The sequence below is a fragment of the Dermacentor variabilis genome, chromosome 1 (assembly GCF_050947875.1).
Source record: "Dermacentor variabilis isolate Ectoservices chromosome 1, ASM5094787v1, whole genome shotgun sequence".
NCBI classification, from domain to species: Eukaryota; Metazoa; Arthropoda; class Arachnida; order Ixodida; family Ixodidae; genus Dermacentor; species Dermacentor variabilis.
This window is the reverse complement of record NC_134568.1, coordinates 83,043,713-83,063,848: the sequence shown is the minus strand read 5'-3', so window position 1 is coordinate 83,063,848 and position 20,136 is coordinate 83,043,713. Positions and strand designations below refer to the sequence as shown.

At 48.7% G+C, this 20,136-nt stretch overlaps 1 protein-coding gene across 1 annotated transcript in view; it reads right to left on the bottom strand.

The window, feature by feature from the left end:
• LOC142580004 (sushi, von Willebrand factor type A, EGF and pentraxin domain-containing protein 1-like) overlaps nt 1-20,136 on the bottom strand; it is a 916,641-nt gene that overhangs the window by 194,379 nt on the left and 702,126 nt on the right. The window contains exons 10-11 of the mRNA XM_075690723.1: nt 18,889-19,068; nt 14,890-15,066 (exon numbers count right to left, since the gene is read on the bottom strand). Of these exons, the coding sequence (XP_075546838.1) occupies nt 14,890-15,066; nt 18,889-19,068 (357 nt within the window). The remainder of the gene's footprint in view (nt 1-14,889; nt 15,067-18,888; nt 19,069-20,136) is intronic.

Here is a 20,136-nt window from a genome sequence, read left to right as displayed (position 1 = left end):
GCAGTGACGCATGCGAAATCTCTGCATCAGTGTGAATACAAGAGCTCGTGTGCGACCTGCTGGTCGTGCTGGGCTATCGTGTCGTCTAGGCTGGCGCAGGGCAAGGCTATATAGGCAAACGAAATATCGTGCCATGATTCCTAGACCTTCAGCTCTCTCCACTCTGACGCCTTTACTGTAATGTGCCCATTGTTATACCAGCCTGTTGGGCTACTCGAGGACCTGTCAAGCACTGGTCGACTCTCTATCTACGCCGACGACATCTGTATCTGAACCTCGGGGGTGACATGGCTTCAGCTTCGCGCTCGGCTTCAGAAGGCGGCCTCGTCGACATCATACTGCCATCGTAAACAAGGTCTTGAGGTGACGTGGGAAAAGTGCGCAGTGGTGGCGTTTACCCGGAAGTCAATGTCTGCGTACGCCATATAAAACAACGGACAAGTGATATTGTCGAGAAAAAGTCACAGGTTCTTGTGGGTTGTGATTCACAGAGACCTGTCCTGGAATCCTCACGTGAACCACGTGAAAAAGCGACTGATTGCCATATGTCATCTGTTCAGGTTCCTTGCAGGAAAGAAGTGGGGGTTGTCCACACAATCCATGTTACAGCTTTACAGGGTGTTGTTTGTTGGGTTCCTCCGGTACAGCCTACCTGTAATATCCAACACCTACAAAACCAATTTGCGTACAGTTCAGAGCATTCAAGCCCAAGCTCTGAGGATATGCCTTGGATTACCATGCAGTCCGTCTACGGCTGAACATATTGCCATTGCTCAAGATTATTCAATCACGACGCACATCGTCGTCGAGACAATGCTTCCACATATCAGGCACACTGCCCGGACCACTTGCCCCGCACCTCGCCCCACTCCCCTTGGAAACGCCTCGCACGTCAATTAGCACAACTGTCAGGGCATATTGTGCCCCGCTTACATCGGGGTACACACCTGCGGCCAGATCGGTGTCTCCTCCATGGTGTTTGTGCCGTTCTGAAGTACACCTCAAAATTCCAGGACTTCAGAAGAAGCCAGATCTACCACCGCTTGCACTAAAACAATTGAGCTTACTCCTGTTCTACGAGAAATACAGTAGCCACGTGCACATCTATACTGACCGATCGATTACATCGACCAGTTCTGGCGGTGCTGCGCTTATGCCGACGAGAGGAATAACACTGCGATTCAAGACGTCTCATGTGACGACGTCCACGGCTGTAGAACTCACGGCTCTGCGCAGTGCGCTTCGATTTATTGACACAGAGAGCCCTGGTACATGGGCCGTATTTTCCGACTTGAGACCGGCTTTACACAGCATGCAGTCAATTCTCCGACGTGGAGCTCATCAACGGCTAACATATGAAATTGTCAAACTTCAACTCGACGTCAAGCAAAAGGCCACGAAATTATTTTCCATTGGCTGCCTGGCCATTGCGGGATCAGTGGATATGATCAAGCAGACAAAGCTGCCCGAGAGGCACATCAAGAACAACAAAGCGTTCCCATTCCTGTTTCCAGGACAGGCGCTGCAAGGCAGCTTCGCCACCTGGAACGCAAGCTCGCTTTAACAGAGTGGAGCACTCCAAATATAAGGCGCACCAGGTTGTGCGAGCTGAATCTTTCGCTCCAACTCCGACCTCCACCTGGGCTTCAGCGACGTGAGGCAACACTTCCATACCGGCTGTAGTTGGGTGTGGCTTCCACGAAGGCGTACACTCGGAATGACCGACAGTGCTGCATGGGACGTTTGCGGCGGCGAAGAGAACATCGAACATTCATTGTGCCGCTGTCATCGATTTCAGTCGGAAAGACAAACATCATCTATCGCATTGCGACGACTGGACGATCGGCCATTGTCCATGCAGGTGCTACTTGAAGACCGTCCCCATTGCTCGTCGGCCCACAAAACTGTGCAGGCACTCCTTGCGAAATTTTCTTGTCGGATATTCTGTGGGCTCAAGGCTGTCAGAATGATTATATGGTTTTAAACTACGTCCTTTGTCATGGCAAGTCTAGTTAGAGCTCCGTTGTCGGCCTCTATAAATTTCTGTATATATACAAAAATTTATAGAGTTATTAAGTCCCTCAGGGCCTTATATGAGGCCCTGAGGGACCAGTGTGACACAAAAACACCCGTAAGGGTGTAAAATTAATAGGGATGCGAGTATTCAACTGAAGCAAATCGAACCGACTTTGAAAGAAAAACCGCGCTGCCAAAGGAGGCGTGGACAAGGTGATAGAGAGATTAAAGAAAGAGTTTATTCTATTGGTAAAATAACCAAAAATCGATAAACAATAGAGTGCGGATGTGAAAGCACACAAGCTAGGAGAGGCTATGCGCAGTTATGTATACTATCCAGAGTACCTAGAGTATAGCCTCGATAATGGGCCTCTTACCAAAGTATAAGGTCTTGTGAGTCTAGCCTCCCAGCTCATCGACCCAGAAAGCCACATGAGTTGCACCGTAGCACTTGAAGGTGACAGACTTGAGTTCCCGGCTGGAACTACTGTCTTGTTTTTCTTTCGAGTGCTTCCATTTTCACCCGCTGTTTGAATCCCACCGATGGCAACGGTTGTTGTGGTCGCACCGATGGTACGACCTGTTGGGAACTCGGCGCTGACGCCCGTGGTTGCACCTGGGTCGCAAGCCCCAAGGGTAGCGTTGGCCTGGCGGCCTGGGGTAGAACTGGAAGCATCCGAAGGTCCCGGCAAAGCATGAGTCGACTAGTAACAACAAAACAACTTGTTTATTTTAACATCGCAAAGAGTTGGCGGTCAGGTTGACCGAAGTAGAGAGACGGGAGAGCACTTTACTCAACAGAAGAAATCGGAGCCCTCCTTTTGGCGTCCGGGGGCAGCTGTTTTTATACTCTCGCAGTTGAGGGCAAGAAGGAACCCCTCAATAGACGAGCACGTGATTGTACAATGAGATAAGGTGACGCATACTGTCGTGGCGCCGCCGGTCGGGCACAAAGAGGAGAAGGTAACTCCTACTGTCGTAGCGCCTCCGGTCGGGCACAATGGCTGGGAGGAGAAGGTGACTCCTACTGTCGTAGCGCCTCCGGTCGGGCACAATGGCTGGGAGGAGAAGGTAACTCCTACTGTCGTATCGCCTCCGGTCGGGCACAATGGCTGGGAGGAGAAGGTGACCCCTGCTGTCGTATCGCCGCCGGTCGGGCACAATGGCACATACACTCACACACGCACATGAAGACACGTGGCATCGGAACATGCCTGGACGCGCTTGGCGGGGAGCGTAGCGGCGACGCCGAACGGGCCAAAATGTCTGCCGCTTTGTTGCAGTCGCGCCGGCTAAACCGCGCGTCGTAGGCGAAACGTAACACCGCACGAGTAAGGTAATAAACCCGGGACAAAGTCTAGATCCCTGCCCTTCCTTTCTTTCCTCTAGGCTGGATCCGAAGCCGGATGTTGTGTGACTTTTTTCACGGTGTACGAGTCGCATTGCATATATGCATAAGTATATACGTATGAATAACGTAATAAAGCTTTCAGAGAACCTAAAATATATTGAAGTAGAACTAACTTAAGTACGGGCTAGTTGGCAACGATTCACAGTTAGACTGCAGCGCGTTCGAAAGACGGATACTGGCAGAGTTAACAATCAGCGCTTGTCTGTTAACTCTGCCAGGGTCCTTCGTCAGTTTCGCGCACTGCAGTTCAAAATTGGATGTAAAAAAAACCTATGCAGATCCCACGTGCTGTGGGAACCGATGTAAGCGAAGCTTTTCGTGCTGGATGCTTTGATTGACGATAATTAGTGGTGATGTTCACGGCTAAAGCTTAATTTCTTCAACGTTTAGGCTAACACGAGAGTGGCGAGTTGATGTTAAACGTTACCTTGCGTGCACCACTTCTGTTTGTCTGCGTAGCACACAGAACACACAGGGAGAGGTGTTTGCTTGGTGCGTTGTTGTGCGCCATATTTTCTAACTTCTGAGAGGGTTGATGGTTGCCATTTCCTCACATGGCACATCGCATTGTGGCAGAAGTATTAAACTTGAATTGGATTGTGGGGCTGTACGTTCCAAAACAACACTCAGATTATGAGGTAAGCCGTAGTGGCGGATTCCGGATTAATTTTGACACCGTGACGTTCTTTAACGTGTCCCAAAATCTAAGTGCACGTACGTTTTCTATTTCGCTCCCGTGGAAATGCGGCTGCCGCGAGTGGTATCAAATCCACGACCTCTAGCAATGTCATAGCCGCAAAGCTAACGCGGAGGCCATTAAGTGTTGATTTGACGGTCGACCGCTTCCGTAGTGTCTCCTGGACCCTGCGGTGCGCTTTAGTTAAAGCGGCTCTGCTTCTGTACGCCCTGCGTAAGTTGCCCGCTTGACATATTTGCATGGCGTTTACTTTTCAGATAGAAGCAACGTAGTGTACCGTATATTGAACTTAAGCTTATCCTGTTTCCCGCAAGCGCTGTCGTATAGTATAGTGGGGTTTCCTTGACTTCTCACGTAACCTCCCCCGTCTCTTATATTGGAACTGCCTCTTCTCCCTCTCCTTCTTCTCCTCTCTACAGTTCTATCTGTGCCCCCTCTGGCCTCGCACGTTAGTAGAAATTGAAGCGCTGCAGTTTCTTCAATGCTTTTGAGGGGAGTCACAAATAATTACAACTGTAAAGCGGCTAATGTGGCGACGGCCAGAAAGCTCCAGAGAGCATTGTGCACATTCGACGTGGTAGGACATTAGGCAGTATAACTGCAAGAGCTTGGTGGCGCAACACACCGCCCCGTTCCAAAGGGCACGCTCAAAACATCCATCAACATCCATCCGTGGTGGGGTGAAAACGAGTTTCTCCCGTCGCGTTTTCTCTCTTACTCGTGCTGCCATCGCTCTAAACGCTCTGTACCCCTGCCCCCCCCCCCCGCTCCCCACCAACGCGGTGTGCGCGACAGCAGCCCACAGCAGCAGCAGCAGAGGGAAAGTAGAAGGAAAAGGCAAAGAAAGCTTCGCTTTAATATATTGTCGATGGAGCGCTCGGCGAAGTTTCCAAAATTTCAGACGGCCCGCAAATTATGCTTCCGGAAAGGTAGCCTGCCATTATCGTGAAAGGGTATACGAGCGAATATGGCCGCTGGCCACTTTCAGTAGCTGCGAGCACGCGCCTAGGAGGATTCACCAGACCTTGAAGAAGTCCAGGTGGCTAGGGCTGAACAGGAACGCAGCGACTAGCAACCCATGAACGGAGCCGCCTTTTAGTCCAAGAAAATAGCCAAGAGTTCTGACGTGAATATTTTCAACAGCGACGTGTGACTCAATTGCGTCTTCAAGAGACATTTTGTGCTCTTCCGATGCGTTGTTGAGCGGGTGATAAGATTGCCTTTATTGATTCAGAGCCAAATAAGTGCTGTCGTCTGTATAGATTTTCCTTCTGAAACGACATCTTTCATTTCTAATTAATAACAGCAGTTCGGAGAGGCCAGGCATGTGTTGCGGGATCATGCTGTTAAGCCATATACAACTTTTCGTGGTACCCTGGGGTTCGGCGTAACGGGAGCCTACTATATTTCAGGTTAAACGTCATCGTTTCATCGCTTCAAGCTATGAGTGGCATATAAGTATAGGTGGCATTAAATCATCCCCCAGCCTCCCCAGTCCAGCACTTTGTAGGAAGATTTCACAACTTTCCCTTTTCCAAAAAATGTATTATAACTTCCCACCAGCTCAGGAACACTATTCTACTTGCACCCAACCGCACTTCTCACCGTCTGTTCAACAACCTCAGTCTAAATCGCTTGCGCAGTACCTATAATGCCCTCAACAAATATTTCTTACCTACTGCTATTGAACTATGCAACGCGCTACCCGACGATATAGTAAACGAAAGTGATTCAGATTAATTTAGGCACATATCGTCGTGTTTTTAAACCCTTAACCTACTGCGCTGTTACTCTAACGTCTACCTTTTGTATGGCTTTGTTGTACTGCGGGTCGTGCTGCCAGTTGTACTGCCTGTTGTGCTACCAGATCTACTATTTTCCTTTTTTTTCGGCCATCATCTTCAGGCATGCATACCAAGTTTTGTTTACCATTGTATTAGTAAGTTAGCCATTGTGTAATAATGACCATAGTGTTTATTGATGCCTCCCCTCCCCTTATGTAATACCCTGAAAGGGATCTTTAAGTGACCATAAATGATGACGATAGCATTTTCGGTGCACTTGTACTAAACACTTAACGATATATACTTATTGTTAAAAGCAGCTGGTACATAAAAATAACTTTGGTCTCGCAGTGCTGCTAACTTAATATTCTGTATGGTCAAGAGTCGAGACTGACACCGTGGATTAAATATATTTTTCAGGCGGCTAGTTGCAGAGCAAGTGCTCCTGCTTTTAGGCCCAAGGCACAAAAAAGAAAAAAAAGCATAAAAATCGCTTATGCACACGAAAGAGGTTGCAAAAGCTGCGCGTGCAACTTTTCATCTGCACCTGTAGGTGGCTGCTCGTCATCCACCATGAAGCACTCGACCTATTTTCAGCAGTCCTGGACGAAGGGACGCGAAGGCAGCTGCGGAAGCGCCCGGCACCGCCACTCCACAATTACCTCGAATCCAGCCGCGTACTTTTGCATAGCAGTCAAGTAGCACAGAGGACTTCATGCTTCGAGCGGAACCGGAAACAGATTGCCATACCATCGGAGAACGCGCCAGCGTTTGCGCCAGCAACACCCTGCAGCCCTTTCTCCGAAGACGTTCAATTGCACCGAGAGATTTACTGCAAAGGAACTCTTTCTTCTTCCTTCTTTTGAACATGCACAAAACGTTTTTCAATACGGAGTTTCGCTCTTAAACAGATTTCTAGAACGAGAGCAAGTGGCAAAAATTTTCCTCTCAGGGAAGAGAAGCAATTTAACGCTGCTTGTCACGTGCGGCGCCTCAAAAGAAACTAAGTCAGTAGCTTGAATAAGAAACTTCTGTCTAAGGGAGCGCTCCGAATAAGTTTGCACGCGTAGCACATTTATGGTCACACGCATCACAGATGAATTACTTGCGCTCGAATCGAAATAACTGTCTTCCTGTCTTCAGTGAGCGGTGCACGAGGTATCCCAATACATAGGAGACGCTGACGCAATGGTCACTGGCACGTATGTCTTACATTCCATCAGAAATTGCGCAAATATTGACTTATATGCTATACATGTACAGTATATGTCTGGAAAAGATAACTTGTGCGCGATATTTTAGAAGTGGATGAAGAAAGGTAATAAAAATTAAAACATTCTTTTCTTCATTTTTTAAGGACTATTAGTATTAATAGAAATCACTCGCTATCTCGCAACACTTAATGGGAAAAATAATCATGCGGATCCCACGCACTGTGGGAATCGATGTAAGCAAAGCTTTCTGCGCTTTCTCGTTGATTGACAATAATTGGTGGGGATGACGGCGAGTGGTTAATTTCTTCAGCGTTTATTGCCATACTAGAAGGCGGGTCGTTGAAGGTTGTCTTGCGTGTGCCTGAACGCTGTTTGTTTGCGTAGCACACAGAACCCTCAGCGAGACGTGTTTTCTTGAGGCGTTGTTGTGCGCCATTGTTCACAGTGCCCGAGAAGGTTAGCATTATCATTGCCTCACACGGCACGCCGCATTGTGGCAGAAATGTTAAAACTTTATTTGAATTAGGGGGCTTCACGCATGAAAACTACAAATGGATTATGAAGCACGCCGTAATGGGGGATCCCCGGTTAATTTTGCCCACCGTCACTGGCACGAAAAGCGATTCGTGCACTAGTGCAATACTTGAAGTGCACCTGCTTAGGAGACCGTTTATAGTGTCCCTGTGTATAGTGTCCCTCTCGCACGCACTCAGTGCTTACGCTTTCCCTTTTTCCCTCTTTCTATTCCCTTTCCCCCCAGTGTAGGGTAACAAACCGGGTGCTCTTCTGGTTGACCTCCCTGCCTTTCCTGCCCTTGCTTTCTCTCTCTGGGGTTCCTTAACGTGCACCTAAATCTAAGTAAACCCGCGCATTCCTCGAGGTCGAGGTTTCGTCCCCGTCGAAATGCGGCCGCCGCTTGCCGGGATCGCAAGTGCCACTTCGAGCAATGCCATAACCACTTAGCAATCGTGGCCGGCACAAAATCCTTGACTTGTGGGGCGACCGATTGCGTAGTATCTTCCTGACGCTGCGGTGCTTTAACGCAGATTTACGTTCGTACGCCCTGCGTCAGTTGTCCGCTGGGTAAATTTGGTCGGTGCTTATTTTTCAGGAACAGCAGAAACGTACCGTAGTGTATCGCACTGCATACTGAATTTGCATTTATCCAGTTTGTCCGCAACTGTTACCATATCTAGTAGTAGCGTCTCGTTTATCGAAGAGACCCCAAACGAGGCGTGCTTTCTGACGTCTCCTTTCCCCTGCCTCGCGCTCCCCCCATGTGTGCGAGCTGCCACAAGTTAAGAGTGGGAACTCATTTCGTGACTTCGTCGGCTCTGTCCATTCTCAGCCTCCTCTTATCACCTCCTCTTTACCATTCTACCTACCTCCCCTCTGGACTGTTGCGCGTGAGTACAAAGGCAAGCTCGGCACCTTCTGCAATGCTATGTCACGCATAATTACGGTTGTCTAGTGGGTATTGTGGTGACGCCCAGGAAGCTCGAGAGGTCATTGTGCCCATGCGTGGGAAAGGTCTGATAGACCCCAAACGAGTTTTTGACGTCGCCTTACCCCTCCGCAGCGCTCCTACTGTGTATATTGACAAGTGTACTTGTTTAGCTTTCTCGCGTGACTGATTTTCACCGGATAACAAATGTTAAACGTTATCGCTCAGCGCAGCATGCGCCTGCATGTATCGGAAGTTTCTCGAATGTTATCGATGGTTCTATCCGTTGTCTGTTGTCACCCAACCTTGTGTAATCTGATCTTATGTGCGACGCGAATTGTGTAGTTCTTTCTGGAAGACACACGGGCACCAGTGATTACGCTGGAACCTTCGACGACTCATGTATAAAAGCCGACGCGCTTGACCCACTCATCAGATTTTTGACGATCGCCGACTCTGCTCGCCGCTATCGTAGTGCTTGAATATTACTTGTTTTGCGGGGCGCAAGTTCACCCGATAAATAGTTAAATTTGTAATTCACAGTTTTGACATTGTGTCGTTTTTCACCGTGACTACCACGTGGCATCTGGTGGAGGTGCTTCTGCGTTAACGCACCGGACGCCCCCCCCCCCCCCCTCCCCTCCAAAGCCGTGACCCAAGCCCGAGCTCCGAAGATAGCATCAATGTCGCCCTGGAGCATTGAGCTAGCTTCAGGATACAAAACCTGCCACTGGAGTTCGGACTTCTACGCATGACAACCAGGAAGACGAACACCAAATCGGGAGCCACGATGACGGACTCAGCATAATCCGCAGTCATCGTACTTCGACTGAGCCCAGGGTGCCACCGAATTTCCGTGCATCATCACTTGAAGACCTCGAAACCTGGCTTAAGACATACGAGAGGACCGCGACTTTCAGCGACTGGAGCGGCGAGAACAACTTGCGCCATGTCTATTTTTCTTTAGATGACGCTGCTCGGACCTGGTTCGAGAACAAAGAGACCATACTAACGACGTGGAACCGATTTTGTGATAAATTCTTGAAGACTTTCACGAGTGTCGTACGAAAGGAAAGGACCGAAGTTCTCGTGGAAACCCGTGGGCAGCTCCCGAACGGGAACACTGATGTCCTCAAGGAAGAGGTGGCCCGCCTGTTCGGCCACGCCGACCCAGACATGTCTGAGGACAAGAAAGTTCGCTTCGTCAGGCGTGCTGTGAAGCAAGAGTTTCTCGCCGGATTGATTCGCAACCCACCCAAGACCGTCGCAGAATTTTGCGCTGTGTGCCAGACAGTAGCAGTGGCAAAATTGAAGGAAGGGGCGAAGAAAGGTTCACTTTAAAAAAAAATATCGGCGCAGGCGTTCTTAACCACACACATTTCTGCGTTCTCACGTAGGAGCTCGAGTCTGTTGACTGGCCCAGTTTGATGCCATAAGCAGGCAATTTCAACCACAATTATTTTGGTGCTGACAACTAATCCCTCAAGAATACCTTACTCCGATTCAAGTTTCTCGTTCCGTTCGTCAGAATGTAGCCAAAGTTTATGTAGATCATGCCGTTCACTTTACTAATTATCATGCTGTGGGTAAAAATTTTCTTCGTAACAATATCGACCAATAAATGACGTTTATCCTAGTTTCTTGGTGCACCCGCCGCGATGATTTAGTGGCTATGGCGTCCAGCTGCTGAGCACGAGGTCGCGGGCTCGACAGCCGAGCGCGACGGGCACATTTCGTTGGGGGAGCCACGTCAACGAATCCCAAGTAATCAAAATCATACATTTCGGAGCCTTATGCTATGGGGTACCTGATTGCCCCAGTGTTGGGTTGGAAAGTTATACGGGTGTCACACGGTACTTTCGATAGCTATCAACCCCTATCGGGCCCGATCGCGATCGAAAATGGTCCGTGCGACATTCGTATAACTGTCCATGTACAAGTCAGTCATTTCTTGCCGCCAGCAGATTCGTGTGCGTGATATGAACGCTCGTAAGGTTCTGGCTGACCGAACAGCGCGGCATGCGCGTGCGCAGAAGGCTTTAGAAGGTCAATTCCCCAGAATGGATACGTGCCACTGTGACACTGAGGCCTTATATATAATTATATATGTTTCGTACTTCATTGTGCATACAATTTTCATCACCATTCTTCCCTCGACAAGCATCATATATCTGTAGTAAAACAGCGCCAGAGAACACAAGGGACCAGACGGAGAGAAACGACACGTACACAGGGCGCTGTGCCTCTGGTGCTATTTTACTACGGATATGAACCAACTAGGCCAAAAAATACGTCTTAACCATTGTATATCGCCTTCGTATTTTGGAGCAGACAGCTAGCAGCACGCGACGAGACTTGCTCATGCCATTCGCTAGTGCTGCCAACTCGCGGACTCAAACAAGGTTCTTGTCATGTTCCGTTCCTGAGTAAACTGACCACTGTAATTGCGTGCACTTTATATTCGAGGGAAGTTACTATCGGCGGACAGGCCATATTTGTGAAAACTACGTGCTGTCGCGAATGAACGCTCCTGCATGGCAAACTTACGAATAGTATAGGCACATTTCTTTATAGTGTAAAGAAGGTCTGATTAATAAGTATAAGTGCGCGTGCGCCTGCGTGTGTGTGTGTGTGCGTATATGTGTGGGTGCTGCCACGATGCAATCGCTGTACAGTGGTATAGTATTTCCAGCTGTACACCAGCATGGTTATTTAAGACGTGTATCAATTCTCCGAACTGTACGACATGCGACGAGACAGGAGACGTTTATCACTTTCTGTGGTCGAGCCCTTTCCGCATACGTGCTGCAGCACCTCGTGTTCCCTGAATGATCAGTTATAGCCCGCAAAGACGCCTTAAGTCTCCTTATCGCATTCATAAGATAGACTGGTCTGATCGACATGTGGTAAAACAACACTGATTCTATAAGAGACGCTCGGGCGTCTCCACGCGTTGCTGACAACAAAGAACTTAGCCTTTACTATCGATAAGTTTGCCAGAAGCATTAAATGCGGACAGAGAAAGAGAACGGGGCTCCATTTCGCCTGGAGAAGAGAAATACTGAAACTGTAACATTTTACTACACGAACGCGTGCGGCAGCATGGGCCACTTACGATGATTTGCAGAGGCCGAAGGGGATCATTCGCTAGCGGAAGTGGCTCCTGCCTGTCGCCTACGTGCTATTTGAATGGACTGAGCTGTTCGCATGACGGCTTTTCGCAGAGATGCTGCATACTGAAAATATAGAGTGCACACACTCCACTAGAGACCGGCGCGTGCGTGCCTAAGCGCCCTGAAATCGTTTTAGAACGGCGCGTCCGCGCATCGTCTGTCGCTCCACTTGCCGTTGGAGCAGATGCACATGCCCGTACGTGGCAGCCTCCGATGTTTACGCGCGCATAAGCACTCACGCGAACAACGATCTCTTGGAGTTCGAGCGTGCTGTTCCCTCTCGTAATGGCTGCTCTCAGGGTAACCTCTCGGCAGATTTATCTCTTCAAAGCACTGTGTAACCACATCGTGTACAAGGCAAGACCCAAGTGCCCGACAGTTAAGACCATCTCAGCACGTGCTGCTAAGTCGCTTTCGAGAAGCCGTCGGATATAGCGACTGGATCACTGTAGTGTGAGCGCCCATTGGTGTTACATTCTGCAATACTTATACCATGCTATGATGTAGTGGAGTACTGTAGGGACGAGCAGTGGCACAGATTAATCAAAATATGCGCCAGTCCTCGAAAAGACACGCAGTTATGTAAGACTTTGCTGAGAAATTGACAGGCGCAGGTAATATTAAACGAGGCACTTTTCGTGGGAAGGGCGCACAGTTATCTGAGCTCCTGCCATTGCTGTCAACTTCTAGTTTTCGACTACATACCTTCGCGGTTTATTAAAAAGTGATGGCCTTGATGATAGGGCCACTTATGTGGCAGACCCTGGGCTGACAAATAGATGAGAAATAAACCGCGAAGGAGCAGAAACAGACCTGCGTTTGCGTTATTTAGTGCCACAGATACATTTGGGCAAGCTTTGGGAAAATCAAAATCCAGCCTAACTACAAGGGACGTTCATAAAGTTTGTACTATCGGTGCCATAAATTTGGAACAGGCGTACACGATAAACATCAAAATGAGTGATCGCCTTTCTCTTTCATCGGAATATAAAAAAAATTGTTCATTATAGCACTGCGGAACACACCTTGAACAACAAAACAAAAATGACAGCGTCTACCACAAAACTTGATTGAAGAACAAATAGCGATCCGGCTTTCTGCACGTCAAGAGACCCAATGCCAAGGAGATTAATGCGAGACGATGAGAGTGACAATATTCCAGCTTATGACACTATTATAAAATGGTGCAGGCGATTTCTGTGCAGTCGAAAAAGCCTGGACGACGCAAAATTAAGCGGCCGACATTCGCTCGATGGTGAACCCGAAATTGATGCGCAGGTGGATGCTCATAGAGCTTGCTTACCGGCACATAAGTGTTGAACAAATAGTGAAGCAGTTTAACGCGAGCGCTAGCTCAGATTGAACTCCCAAGTGAGTCTTCTCGCTTAATCTTTGTACCTTCATGAAATACTACGAACGCCCCTCATAAAGCTCATGCTGCGAAGTGGGCTTGTTCGTTCTAATACTGATCTGTTTTGTGTCAAAACAAACAGTGTTTTTCGTGGGATGCCGTTTGATACGTCGCACATGAGTACGATAGAACTGCGTGGTTAGAGCGCACAAGGCGTGAGTGCCCGTATTCTCAGCTGAACTACAGAGAGCGCGAACGCACAATCCGGCGAACGCCATTTGTTGCTACAGTCTAGATGGCGATAGTGACAATGCATTCATGGTAGCCGACACACGAACTCAAATGAGGCCCTGAAGCATACCATCCCGCCTTCGTTTTGAATGTCTTCAGTAATATTTCTGTACATGCCCTTAATTAATATTTGAGCCCGTTCATTAAAGTAGTTCGTATGCAAGAACGATTGGTATGGACAGGGGCCGACCAATCGTAACGGCGAATATCTTATTGACGAAGGCAGTCGACAAATGAAAAACAGCTCTTACGAGCGAAGTGTTTCGTGAATCCCTGAGGCTGGAATCCACTTACGCACGCACGCACGCACGCACGCACGCTCAAGTTGTTCGTAAGAACTTTATGTCATCCATTTTTATGTCATGACAATTTATACTTTGGGACGGCTTGATGCGCCATATGTGTATACGCCCGTTTACGTATAAGCGAAATGAACAATAATCAACTGGATCATGGTTCGCTATATATGCATATATGCATATGCATAGCCTACATGTAGGCTATCCGGATCAGTCGGCGCCTGTTCTGAACGAACTGCTCTAGCGTAAGAACTGCTTTGCAAATAACACGGGTCGGTTTGCAAGAACATGCGCTGATCAATCTCGAAAGAGAACAAGCAATCATTCGAGCGAGTAGGCTATGCTTTGAGAAATCAGGAAATCTTGTTCTCTCAGGACCATAAAATTGAATATCATAAAAGGCGACTGGTCAGGAACAATCTGCTCGTACGAACGAGGGCATGCCTTTACAGAGCAGTTGTCACGCTAATGTGGGGCTGGATTTGCAAAGCTCTGCGTTCGTAAGCGCGGCTTGGCATTGGCCAGCCAGCCACTTTCACTAATTTGTCCAGCATCACGATTGACTGGCATCCGCTCTTACCAAGAATTCTAGTGTAAGAACATTTTTCGAATACGGGCCGTAGCTTGATGGTGGTAAATTGTGGTAGCGAACATAATATTACTGTAGGCGGTCGATCAACGACAAACAGTTGTCGCGAATGAAAATATCTGTAAATTCGACCCGAGGGCCCGTTTTCATAAGGCGCCTCGTGCGCTGAAGTAGTTTGTAAGAATCAGTCAATCGTGATAGCGAACATGTCATTAGCAATTCGGCTGGCCAATGAAAAAAATGCCCTGAAAAAGTAAACAAACCTTCATGAATTCAGCCAGTTTACATGCCTTTCGTACGCAATCTCGACTCGTGATTGGAAAGACGGATATTTTGGCCTCTGATGCCATGACTGGAAAGTGGAAAGTGTGACGAGCACCAGCCAATGAAGCATATTCGCTTACGAATAGCCTTCTGAATCCACAGACCCGGATTTAAGAGCACGTTCACATACTCAAGACATGTTGGTGAGAACAGGCAGCACATTGTCCTGTTGATGGGGAAGTGATTTCTGCGCACACTTATTTTTCTATGATTTGCCATAAAGAGAAAATAAGCAAATGTAAAGTGCAGTCTGCATACTACGAGTGCGATCGCTCGTCCGCTGCTGTCCTACTCACTCTCTCGGCACAAGGGCACAGCTTCGTGTGTCCAATTCCCGAACTGGCAGACGGTGACGTTGGGCCCCACCAGCTGGTATCCGTCGGTACAGCGGAACAGTGCTCGCATGCCGTGGTCCGTCTTGGGCGCGATCACGAAGCCATGCGCAGGCCGCTCGGGAAGGCTCTTGCATCGGGCTGTCCGCGTAACAATTTGAAAACGAGACATAAATGTAATCGGAACGTTTGATCGTGCAGTTACTACTCTACATTATGCCCAGTCACCAACACTAAAGCGCGACAGAGTGAGATTCTCTCCCCAAGGCCTCTATTTTCCCCCTCTTATTTGTTCTGTTGATGTTTTCAAGGCGAAGCCTTCTTAGTGGAGCCGGGTGGGTCTTGTTACTGTAGTGGTTGGTTGGAGTATGAAGAGGAGGAATGGGGAGGAGGGGCCATTACATCATCACTGGGCAGGCAATGACAAGCGATGAATTATGTCGCTGGGCAGCACACTCTTCTTCGCAGTGCATCGCGCAGGCTTCGCGCGCACAGATAAACTGGGAAATTTTCACCGTGCTGCGTTACTACGGGCCCTAGAATACCGTACCGCCATTTGCAGCGACAGCCGCTGTTTCCGTCTGTATGGCTAGAGTGTTGTTTTCAGTCGGTAAAGCGGCGGCCTTAAATGCCTTAGTGAAGCTTCTGCGGTGAACAGCCATGCCGCTGCGTTGCCATTCCGCTAATGGACAGGGAATGGCCAGGTCATTGTCATGACTGACTTTATTGGGAATAGCACTGCAGCGCCCCTGGCCACTGCTCCTCGTATGAAGTTTCTCGTGCGTGAGACCCTCTAGAAGTTATCCGCGTGTAAGCTTTCGCCACACTGTCGCCACATGCGGCAGAAAGCGCAAAATTTAATAATTCGCTCAATATTCGTTCGTCATAAGAAATTTATTGCATTAAAAACGAAAAAACAGACACGTTAAGAAAGAAAATGTTTGCTATTTTATTTGTTGTATTTAACGTATTCGACTGAGGGAAAGTAGGTGCAAGAATGCGCCGCATGGGTGCCCTGTTCGCATTCGACGAAGGATAGGAAGATAATCCACGAAAGAGGAGGCACGCCCTTGAGGCGCCCGCCCAGGCGTGGCAAGCGGCTCACGACAAGTGTGCAGATCGACAGCCGGTCAGTCACGGTATTGCTAAATTGCAATAATACGTCGATAGCAATACACGGCGCTGACGCGCTCCGTTGCGCAGCCTTCTGCGCTTGAAACGCGGAAGCAGTGTGCCGCGCTGGAGGCGCTCATGTTGTGATAAGCGGCTTTTTCTCGACAATTTTTTGTTTGCCTGCTGTTTTTGCGCGTTACATGTTATCTCGGATAACTGACTGCCATCGAGCAAACTCTGGTAAATCTCGTGAGAACGACAAACTCGGCGCATCCTGCATAGCACCCTTGGCCTCATTTATTTTGTTTGATTTGCCAGTGTGCAGCCAACAGTGTCCGCTTTCAAAAGTGTGTGTATGTGGGGTGGGGGGTGGAGGGCAAGTACCCTGCCCCCGATAGATACGCCTATGCTTAATTATCACTTTGTCGACAGCGTCGTCCCTCTTTGGCTCTGAAAAGTCTCTGCTACACTAACCTCGCCATACAAGAAGCTTGTAGCTAAGAATTGAGCACGAAAGAGAAATATTTGTGAACACGACCAGAACAGTTACGTGCTTTCGGCTACAAGCATATATATGGGACTTATATTGACTTCTATGGAAGTACGACCGCTTATGCGCCAGTTCAAAATTATTGAACGAATCGCTAGGGTTACAAAACGCTTAAATGCGGAAAATTTCTGTCATATCCGCGCCGCGCACACTGGTATCGAACGTTTGAGTCTACTTTGCACTCGCGTCGATAAAGTGAGTGGAGGAGCCCTTATTTCAATCAACAAACTGCTGCAACGTTGGGCCAACAATATTGTTTAGTTGTATACGCTTCTTACAGTTGTGAAATATATCTTGGTTAAGACGGGTACTGCTAGAATGAAGCCGCCTCGTGATAGATAGAATAAACTTCCTTGTCCAACGGATAAGCTGATCTACCCACCCCCCGACACGCAGGTCAGGGGGCGGGTGCAGGCTGGGATTTCTTGGGTCCCAGCAGCCTCTTCAGCCAGTTGGAAGAGCCGGAGCTGGAGCTCAGAGTCCAATCTGCGCAGCAGGGTCTCCCAGGTGTCTCTACTACCTAGCTATATTGTGCGTCCCCCAGGTAGTGTACGGGCATTCCCATATTATGCGGTCGAGGGTCCCTCTCACTCCACAAAGATTACACCTATCGCTCCTGGTCTCGGGGAACATGTGGTTCGCTATAAGTTCGCAATCGTCTCCACGCGACTGCTTGTCTGTTGTTTAATTTCGGGTCTGGCGGGGATACCATTCTACGATCCAATGGATAATGCTGCGCGATCTACCCACATTTTAGCATGCGCTCTCCGCTCCCTCGGTCATCGAGGGGCCCCGTCGCGGCTCGGTGGTAGAGATCTCGAGCCAGCTCGTGGGCCGCCTCGTTGCCGGGGACGGCCTTCGTGCGCCGGAGTCCAAATTATTTAAATTTTAATATCTAAATTTATCTGGCCTAGGATTCTGGCCGCTAAGGGCGAGATCCTTCCCTTGCTAAAATTTTGTATGGCAGTTTTGCTGTCACTGATCACAAATTTTGCCTCCGTTCCGGCGCAAGCTGACGAGATCGCAACTTTCTCGGCAACTTCTAGGCTCCGCCCTCGCAGAGTGGCAGTTCTCACGGGATTGCCCCGGCCGCTGACGGCCGTTGCCACCGTAAAACCGCCGCCACCTCCCGCCGCGTCTACATAGGCCACCTCATGTTCCAAAATTTGGCCGAATCTAATTTGTAATGTTTCAGCTCGTTTTTGCCTCCTGTCTTTGTTATGTTCCGGGTCCGTGTTTTTTGGCGGGGGGCGGCGTATTTTTTACTTGCGCATCCACCTCCACATTTTGGGGGCCTCTATCCGGATTTATTCCAACTTTGGTCAATATGGCTCTTCCTGTCTTCGCGGTGCTAAGTCTCTCAATTGGAGAGGTTCGCACCGCTTCCGCCAGTTCTGCCCGTGTGTTGTGCGCCCCTAGAGCCATCAGTATCTCTGTGGATGTGCACATGGACAGTCCCAGTGCTATTTTTACGCATTTTCTCATTAGAGAATCAATCTTTTCTTTTTCCACCGCTTTCAAATCGAGATATGGCGTTGCGTAGCTCACCCGGCTGAAGATGTACGCCTGTATTAGTTTTATCAAAATTTTCTCCTTTAACCCTCGGCCTTTGCTGGCCACCCGCGTAATTAGGCTCAGGGTCTGCATCGCGGGATTCTGCAGCCTCTTGACGGTCTCGCCATTCTGGTCGTGTGAATGGAGAATCAGGTCCAAGATTCTGATTTGCTCGACTATTGGTACCTTCTTAGCCGCCGCTTTAATTTTGATCTCCGACGGTGTCTTGCACCTTAAGTGCTCCGGATTGTACATAAACAATTCTGATTTCTGCGGCGAGCACGCTGCGCCTCTTTCGGCCGCGTAATTGACTATGATGTCGGTGGCGGCCTGGAGCCGCCTCGTGAAAGAAAAGGGGTGAAACCATCAGATATGGACATATGTCCGTGGCGCAATGCGCTACGTGTAGGCTATACTCTCGCCTGCGATATTCGAGCCCCTGCTTTGGCGATGCAACACATAATAAAAGCGACGGACTACACGTCATGTTTTACAGTCCCTTAGAGAGGTAGGGGGAGGTGCGTGCAAGAAAAGACAGGAGGAAGTTAGAGTAATGGCGAAAGCAAGGAACGAGATTCAGCTGCTGCGGCTGCATATGTGCACCTGGGTGACACATACCAAGGCCATGGCGACCAACTCGTACTCCCTTCCAAATTAATATCGAAGGCGAAGCTCTGCTGAAGTGTTGTGCGGTTCTTCTTTCGCCCAGCCACAGGACACTTGTGTGTGCAGTGGTGGTAACCCACCTGGAGCGCAGATTGGTAGATGTGTCCACGATCCGTTATTGCACCGTGGCGGCGTGGAATTATAGGCCAGCTCGTAGTGCTCGTGGCAGCTGACGCTGAGCCGGCGCCCGTGCTCCAGCCGGGATTCAGGCGTCGATAGATTCACGTATGCGTGTTCCAGCGTTGGAATCTTGCATGGCGCTGCATCGAAAACATGTTCGTGACGTGTAAGAACCCAGGCAAGTATTCATGAAAAGCTATTATGCTAGAATTGTTCGTAACAGCAGATTGCAGCCAATCCTGATACTGGACATATTATTAGCGAAGGCGGCCGGCCAGTGACAAAGAGCACTTACCAAAGAGAAGCCTTGTGAATTCGGTCCCGGATTCTAGAAGCTTTTTGTTCGTAAGAGCATATTGACATTGGGCATGCGTTGATAATGCGTTTGCTATCACGATAGATCAGTGCCCCTGATTCGAAGGCCGCGGGTCCGTCCATTTTCCTTGGATATGGTGAACGGACGCATGTCTTTTATGAATTTCTATGAGAGAAAATAGGTCGGGAGCCTAATAAAGGTCCATGCTTAGCATTACCTTTCTTTATAGGCACTTTCACAGGTACAGAGCAGGTGAAAGTGTCGCAGCTGTGGCACAGCGACACAGTTGCTCTAGCTGTGCGATGGACCCAAGTTATTTCTTCAATTGGCCTGCTCCCTGCAAATTTCATTTTAATTGTTAAGTTGCATTTATGGGTATAAATAATTTGCTGCAGGTGCTCTGGGTGTCCGGTTTGTGTTATTAGACGCGCTAACATGCGCGGTTGCATCTGGGTGTGTATGATTTTGAGTTCTACATTGCGGTGTCACGGCCGCGAAAGTGTGGATAATGTTCACTTTGTGAGCAGCTATGTGTGGCTATTATTATTATTATTATTATTATTATTATTATTATTATTATTATTGTTGTTCTTGTTCTTGTTGTTGTTGTTGAGATGTATCAGCAGCAACACATAATGGAAAGCTCGGTCGACTATTTTACGCATGGTTTGGTCCTCCGATTTCTGGCGCCATCCTAGTTGCCATGGAAAGAGAGAGAGAAATGATACATAGAAAGACAGGGAAGTTAACCAGACGTAGTTCCGGCATGCTACCCTGCACGGGGGGAAGGAGCAGGGGTGTTAAAAAAATAAAGAGAGCGGAAGGGGAGAAGGAAAGAAAGAGAGAAAACAGAACCGAGCACGAACAAACCGCGTGCACCATCGAGCGGCAG